The 8,267-nt window shown below is 45.9% G+C and overlaps 1 protein-coding gene across 1 annotated transcript; it reads left to right on the plus strand.

Annotated features, from left to right (window-relative positions):
- Positions 1-457: 457 nt before the first annotated feature.
- LOC120058020 lies at positions 458-3,566 on the plus strand. Its single transcript, XM_039006505.1, has 3 exons — positions 458-1,606; positions 1,759-2,244; positions 2,800-3,566. The coding sequence occupies exons 1-3, from the start codon at positions 772-774 to the stop codon at positions 3,426-3,428; spliced, it is 1,950 nt and encodes a 649-aa protein (XP_038862433.1). The 5' UTR covers positions 458-771; the 3' UTR covers positions 3,429-3,566.
- Positions 3,567-8,267: the final 4,701 nt, after the last annotated feature.

Raw genomic sequence — 8,267 nt, forward strand, 5'->3', positions numbered from 1 at the left:
GAATGGAGATGGGGATTTGGACTTGTGGCTTTGACTTCATTCTCTGTCCAGGCCAATGACAATTCTGATCAAACTGGTCACTTTAATAATGTTAACATACTGTTTTACTCATTTAATATGTATATACTGTATTCTACTGTATTTTAGTCCATGCCACTTTGACATTGCTCATCCTAATATATATATATTTCTTAATTCCATACTTTTACTTTTAGATGTGTGTGTATTGTGAATTGTTAGATACTAATGCACTGTTGGAGCTAATTCTACGTTCTACCCATATTCAGTCCAATTTTAACAAATAATATTGTATTGTAACCTATTGAGTTCATGATTTGCACAGCAAAGCATACCTTCCTAGGTAAGGCCATCAAAGATTTCTGGTCATGCTCCTACCCGGAACTTAAACATCCAATCCGGCGATCCTATCGGACATATTTGATGAAACACAGGAACGATTAAAGGAGAACATATTTGTTTACATAGATCCGAAGTTGAAATGTTTTCAGTTTCTCTGACATCTTCTGGTTTCGAAATTAGCCAGGGACATTTTACTATTTAATAGCTTACAAACAGTGAAAACCCATTCAATTGTCTTGTTTAGTTAGTTCTCTGGAGCAGGTTTTCCGCTTGCTACGAGGGTAGCTAGCTAGCTCGATGTTAGCAGCAATCAATCGTTTGCTATACATTTCACGATGGACGACAGACTATGAAATTTGACCTCCGATGTTATAAACAAATTTAAAGGTTGTTATTTGCAGTTTTACAAAAATGGATATCAGTCTAACAATTTCACTAATGCGGGGCCAGATGGGTACGGTGATAGAGAGAGCGGTTAGCGCCGCTGTTGAGACTGTGTTGGGGGAGATGCTTAGAGTGGTCGGCATTAAATTTGACGAGCTGAAGATGGAAGTAGTAGCTAAAGAGAAAGAGGCGGAGAACATAAGACAGTTGCTGGAGATATCCCGATCTCAGATGAAGACAATGCGGAAACACATGAACGCTCTGGGTGAGAACGCACACGGTGCCACTTATCAGACCTACCGGACAGCATTCGGCCATTCTGATCCCCGCAGAATTCACGGTTCCTCCGAGGCCGCACTGTCCTCGGGTTTACCACAGCCGCCGAGAAGGACGGTTCCAAACAACAACCAAATCCCCACTACAAATGGAAACTTACAGGCAAGGAATCGAGTCACCATCACCCTACCCTCTGAGAATATGGTCAGAGCCACCCAACCGTCTGATAACTTGGTCCGGGCCACCCAACCGTCTGATAACTTGGTCCGGGCCACCCAGCCCTCAGATAACTTGGTCCGGGCCACCCAGCCCTCTGATAACTTGATCAGGGCCACCCAGCCCTCTGATAACTTGGTCAGAGCCACCCAGTCCTCTGATAACTTGATCAGGGCCACCCAGCCCTCAGATAACTTGGTCAGGGCCACCCAACCCTCTGATAATATGGTAACCGTTAGGGCTACATCAACATCCTTTGACAGTCACGATGATCTGACAACTGTGATCTCCCAGACTCTGGAGGACCGGACATTGACACCCACTATCTCTGCAATGAATAGTTCATCAGAGCATCTGGAACCTTTGAAAGGTAGAATGTCTTTTCTCAGATCTTGTCGGGTTTGAATGTGGCTATTATTCTGTGTTTGCTTGTGTATGTAAATTGGTGGCCTGACTGAACTCGTATAGCTGTCTATTTTCCCAGTGTTTGTTGACCACCATGTTACCTCTCTTTCCCTCCAGAGGAGCACCCAGCCCCCCTTGACCCCGAGGTGTCTGATGAGAGCCAGAGGAGGGAGGAGGAAGAAGAGTGTCAGGCCGAGTGGACCATAAGTACACAGCCACCAGAGACAAGCACAGACCCTGGGGCCCAGCTGGTCCTCTCCCCACCCAGGACTGATGGAGCAGACTGCTCTGCCAGGAGTGTACTGCCACCCTCCCAGCTCCTGTCCCAGTTCCAAGTGAAAGAGGAGGAAGCTGAGGTGGAGATTATCTGTATCAAACAGGAACCAGAGGAGGTGGAGACCCTGCTGATAAACCTGGCTGCTGAAAACTTCAACTCTCAGGGCAACCTTTTAGACAGGCAGACTCAGGGAAACCTCCTCCTGGACAGTCACAGGACAATCCCAGGCTCTCAGAACCAGAGGGATAGGAGAGCACCCCGTCCACCACAGAGCCAGAGGACCTTAGCAGAGAATACACCCTTCACCTCAGCCGACTCTTGTTCATGTGAGTTAAATCTCCCTGAGACATGGTGACTCCATAATCTACAGCCATGTCCCAAGGCAAAAATACTGCTTTGTTGTGGTCGCTATGCTTCTGTTTAATAAAATATGATTTATCCAATCTAATGGAATGTTGTTTGTCCTCTTCGTCCTCAGATGGGCTGTCCCAGGCAGTGATATCTAATGGAATGTTGTTTGTCCTCTTCATCAGATGGGCTGTCCCAGGCAGTGATATCTAATGGAATGTTGTTTGTCCTCTTCATCCTCAGATGGGCTGTCCCAGGCAGTGATATCTAATGGAATGTTGTCTGTCCTCTTCATCCTCAGATGGGCTGTCCCAGGCAGTGATATCTAATGGAATGTTGTTTGTCCTCTTCATCCTCAGATGGGCTGTCCCAGGCAGTGATATCTAATGGAATGTTGTTTGTCCTCTTCATCCTCAGATGGGCTGTCCCAGGCAGTGATGTCTAATGGAATGTTGTTTGTCCTCTTCATCCTCAGATGGGCTGTCCCAGGCAGTGATATCTAATGGAATGTTGTTTGTCCTCTTCATCCTCAGATGGGCTGTCCCAGGCAGTGATGTCAGGAGGAGTTGCTCCCAGGCCGATGGTGCGTCCGTGGCCCAAAGACCTGAGTCTGTACGAGGAGTTTAAAATGAGACGAACTGAGCTGAGGAGGAGGAGCCAGACCCGTCAGAGGGAGATGGAGAAGAACCTTCCCCAGCCTCTATTAGCTGACCTGGTGAAGGAGAGACGGGAGAAGACCCGGCTCAGAGTGGCCCGCTGGAGAGCCAAGAGGAAGCTGCAGGCCTGCCTACTGACTCAGATGACCCAGCAGACACAACACCAACAGACTGGACCGGGTCTGGGCCAGGGGAATAGTCTGAACAGTGGGCTGGGGAATCATAGCCAGATTAGCCACCACACACAGCACAAAACCACAGGCCCCACTCAGACTCAGCAGAGAAACAGTGCTGCCGTATCTCAGTCCAATCACAGTTTTCTGTACAACAGAAGTCACTGTGACTCTGGGCCTAGTAACATTAACTACCCTCCTCTCCAGTTCAACTCCTCTCTAATGCTGGGGCAACATGGAGGACACAATATGGTGGAGCACATTATGCAGCCTACAATGACATCGTCCTCACAGCAGGGCCTCTCCCTGACAGACTCTGAGCTCTACCAGTAACAAGGGATCATGGGTATTCAAATCTTACCCTACAAGTTCTGGATTACTGCTGTTTTTTTTGTTCTACCTGATAATGAATTACACCCACCTGGTGTCCCAGGTCTAAATCAGTCCCTGACTAGAGGGGAATCACCCACCTGGTGTCCCAGGTCTAAATCAGTCCCTGACTAGAGGGGAATCACCCACCTGGTGTCCCAGGTCTAAATCAGTCCCTGACTAGAGGGGAATCACCCACCTGGTGTCCCAGGTCTAAATCAGTCCCTGACTAGAGGGGAATCACCCACCTGGTGTCCCAGGTCTAAATCAGTCCCTGATTAGAGGGGAATCACCCACCTGGTGTCCCAGGTCTAAATCAGTCCCTGATTAGAGGGGAATCACCCACCTGGTGTCCCAGGTCTAAATCAGTCCCTGATTAGAGGGGAATCACCCACCTGGTGTCCCAGGTCTAAATCAGTCCCTGATTAGAGGGGAATCACCCACCTGGTGTCCCAGGTCTAAATCAGTCCCTGATTAGAGGGGAATCACCCACCTGGTGTCCCAGGTCTAAATCAGTCCCTGACTAGAGGGGAATCACCCACCTGGTGTCCCAGGTCTAAATCAGTCCCTGATTAGAGGGGAATCACCCACCTGGTGTCCCAGGTCTAAATCAGTCCCTGATTAGAGGGGAATCAGAGTAGAACTGGCTTTGTGGTCCACATTTGAATTAGATGGCAGGAGACCAACATTACAGTACCAATTCTACTCTACCAATTCTACTCTACCAATTCTACTCTACCAGTACCAGTTCTACTCTACCAGTTCTACTCTACCAGTTCTACTCTACCAGTTCTACTCTACCAGTTCTACTCTACCAGTACCAGTTCTACTCTACCAGTTCTACTCTACCAGTACCAGTTCTACTCTACCAGTTCTACTCTACCAGTTCTACTCTACCAGTTCTACTCTACCAGTTCTACTCTACCAGTACCAGTTCTACTCTACCAATTCTACTCTACCAGTTCTACTCTACCAGTACCAGTTCTACTCTACCAGTTCTACTCTACCAGTACCAGTTCTACTCTACCAGTTCTACTCTACCAGTACCAGTTCTACTCTACCAGTTCTACTCTACCAGTTCTACTCTACCAGTTCTACTCTACCAGTTCTACTCTACCAATTCTACTCTACCAGTTCTACTCTACCAGTACCAGTTCTACTCTACCAGTTCTACTCTACCAGTACCAGTTCTACTCTACCAATTCTACTCTACCAGTACCAGTTCTACCTACCAGTTCTACTCTACCAATTCTACTCTACCAGTACCAGTTCTACTCTACCAGTACCAGTTCTACTCTACCACTTCTACTCTACCAGTACAAGTTCTACTCTACTAGTTCTACTCTACCAGTACCAGTTCTACTCTACCAGTTCTACTCTACCAGTACCAGTTCTACTCTACCAGTTCTACTCTACCAGTTCTACTCTACCAGTTCTACTCTACCAGTACCAGTTACCACCAGTTCTACTCTACCAGTACCAGTTCTACTCTACCAGTACCAGTTCTACTCTACCAGTTCTACTCTACCAGTTCTACTCTACCAGTACCAGTTCTACTCTACCAGTTCTACTCTACCAGTACCAGTTCTACTCTACCAGTACCAGTTCTACTCTACCAGTTCTACTCTACCAGTTCTACTCTACCAGTACCAGTTCTACTCTACCAGTTCTACTCTACCAGTACCAGTTCTACTCTACCAGTTCTACTCTACCAGTACCAGTTCTACTCTACCAGTTCTACTCTACCAGTACCAGTTCTACTCTACCAGTTCTACTCTACCAGTACCAGTTCTACTCTACCAATTCTACTCTACCAGTTCTACTCTACCAGTACCAGTTCTACTCTACCAGTTCTACTCTACCAGTACCAGTTCTACTCTACCAGTTCTACTCTACCAGTACCAGTTCTACTCTACCAGTTCTACTCTACCAGTTCTACTCTACCAGTACCAGTTCTACTCTACCAGTTCTACTCTACCAGTTCTACTCTACCAGTTCTACTCTACCAGTTCTACTCTACCAGTTCTACTCTACCAGTAACAGAACAACGGTACCAGTTCTACTCTACCAGTAACAATAGAGCAGAGGATGTGTTTCGTAGAGTCACTCCGTTGTATGGCACCCTATTCCCTATGTAGTGCACTACGTTTGACAAAGGTCTTTATGGCTCTGGTCAAAAGTAGTGCACTATATAGGGAATAGGGTGTCATTTTCAGACACAGCCTATGTCTTCTGATGCAGGGCCAATAACATGAGATATTTCAAAGGGACTTGTGTGAATGCAAACTTATCCAAATTGCCTGTGACAAATTGATAAAAAAGGCTTTTATTTTAGGATAATAACCTAATAATGATAATTGAATTGCTTTAAACAATTACCTGAGAATGTTTTGATGTACAACAAAAGTCTTTATTAAAATACATTATTTATATTAACTTGAATAATGACCAGCCCTACGTGTCTACAAATATGGAAGATAAATCACTGTCCCTGAATAACTGATAGGATCGTCATGCTGAATACTTCTAGGTCAAACAAACGTTTTTATTGTCAATATTATTTAATCAACTGTTATTTATACCTTGTATTGCTCTGCAACTGGATTTAAATCATGATAATATACTTATAAGCTCTATTCAGATATAGGCCTATTCAATGATATATTAGGAAACTATCCAAAACATTATGCATCACTTTTCTGAGTTAGGCCTAGTCTTTGATCAGACTGATTTCTCATGCTTCATTCCTCCTGTCCCTACTTGATAGTTTCATTAGCAGTGTTCAAGGTTAACAGCTGTTTCCATTAACCTGTCCAGTCATTATGTTTTGGCAGCATTTAGAAAAGATTACATAGAAAATAGATGGGACTATTTCCTGCTACTGTGTCCATATAAACAGCTGGATGGAATGACGTCACACCTATAAATAAAAAAACACTTAGTGAAAACCGAGTGTCGAAGGTAAAGGAAGTGGGGGAAGTGTTTCCATTATCCATTTGGGCAAATTGTGCGTTAATAAATTGGCGATAGCCTGTATGCCCTCCCACCGATCTGTTTCCTGTCTGTCCTATCTGTTTCCTGTCTGTCCTATCTGTTTCCTGTCTGCCCTCCCACCGATCTGTTTCCTGTCTGCCCTCCCACCGATCTGTTTCCTGTCTGCCCTCCCACCGATCTGTTTCCTGTCTGCCCTCTCACCGATCTGTTTCCTGTATGCCCTCCCACCGATCTGTTTCATGTCTCAGGTAGCTGGATGACAGAAGAATTATTTCCCTGGTGAAGAAAAACCCCTTCACAACAGTTGGCCAGATCAAGAACACCCTCAAGGAGGTCGGCGTATCTGTGTCAAAGTCAAGGAGGTCAGCGTATCTGTGTCAAAGTCAAGGAGGTCAGCGTATCTGTGTCAAAGTCAAGGAGGTCAGCGTATCTGTGTCAAAGTCAAGGAGGTCGGCGTATCTGTGTCAAAGTCAAGGGGGTCAGCGTATCTGTGTCAAAGTCAAGGAGGTCAGCGTATCTGTGTCAAAGTCAAGGAGGTCAGCGTATCTGTGTCAAAGTCAAGGAGGTCGGCGTATCTGTGTCAAAGTCAAGGAGGTCGGCGTATCTGTGTCAAAGTCAAGGGGGTCAGCGTATCTGTGTCAAAGTCAAGGAGGTCAGCGTATCTGTGTCAAAGTCAAGGAGGTCAGCGTATCTGTGTCAAAGTCAAGGAGGTCAGCGTATCAGTGTCAAAGTCAAGGAGGTCAGCGTATCTGTGTCAAAGTCAAGGAGGTCAGCGTATCTGTGTCAAAGTCAAGGGGTTCAGCGTATCTGTGTCAAAGTCAAGGAGGTCAGCGTATCTGTGTCAAAGTCAAGGGGTTCAGCGTATCTGTGTCAAAGTCCAGTAGGTAGGATTATCAGTGTCAAAGTCCAGTAGGTAGGATTATCAGTGTCAAAGTCCAGTAGGTAGGATTATCTGTGTCAAAGTCCAGTAGGTAGGATTATCAGTGTCAAAGTCCAGTAGGTAGGATTATCAGTGTCAAAGTCCAGTAGGTAGGATTATCAGTGTCAAAGTCCAGTAGGTAGGATTATCAGTGTCAAAGTCAAGGAGGTCGGATTACCAGTGTCAAAGTCCAGTAGGTAGGATTATCTGTGTCAACGTCCAGTAGGTAGGATTATCAGTGTCAAAGTCCAGTAGGTAGGATTATCTGTGTCAAAGTCCAGTAGGTAGGATTATCAGTGTCAAAGTCCAGTAGGTAGGATTATCAGTGTCAAAGTCAAGGAGGTCGGATTATCAGTGTCAAAGTCCAGTAGGTAGGATTATCAGTGTCAAAGTCCAGTAGGTAGGATTATCAGTGTCAAAGTCCAGTAGGTCAGCGTATCTGTGTCAAAGTCAAGGAGGTCGGCGTATCTGTGTCAAAGTCAAGGAGGTCAGCGTATCTGTGTCAAAGTCAAGGAGGTCAGCGTATCTGTGTCAAAGTCAAGGAGGTCGGCGTATCTGTGTCAAAGTCAAGGAGGTCGGCGTATCTGTGTCAAAGTCAAGGGGGTCGGCGTATCTGTGTCAAAGTCAAGGAGGTCAGCGTATCTGTGTCAAAGTCAAGGAGGTCAGCGTATCTGTGTCAAAGTCAAGGAGGTCAGCGTATCTGTGTCAAAGTCAAGGAGGTCAGCGTATCTGTGTCAAAGTCAAGGAGGTCAGCGTATCTGTGTCAAAGTCAAGGAGGTCAGCGTATCTGTGTCAAAGTCAAGGAGGTCAGCGTATCTGTGTCAAAGTCCAGTAGGTAGGATTATCAGTGTCAAAGTCCAGTAGGTAGGATTATCAGTGTCAAAGTCCAG

The sequence above is a fragment of the Salvelinus namaycush genome, chromosome 13 (genome assembly GCF_016432855.1).
Source record: "Salvelinus namaycush isolate Seneca chromosome 13, SaNama_1.0, whole genome shotgun sequence".
Lineage (NCBI taxonomy): Eukaryota > Metazoa > Chordata > Actinopteri > Salmoniformes > Salmonidae > Salvelinus > Salvelinus namaycush.

Coding starts and splice junctions, on each gene's coding strand:
- LOC120058020 (XM_039006505.1), top strand. CDS start 772: ATGGATATCAGTCTAACAATTTCACTAATGCGGGGCCAGATGGGTACG. Junction 1,607..1,758: donor GCATCTGGAACCTTTGAAAG/GTAGAATGTCTT, acceptor CTTTCCCTCCAG/AGGAGCACCCAGCCCCCCTT. Junction 2,245..2,799: donor CTCAGCCGACTCTTGTTCAT/GTGAGTTAAATC, acceptor CTTCATCCTCAG/ATGGGCTGTCCCAGGCAGTG.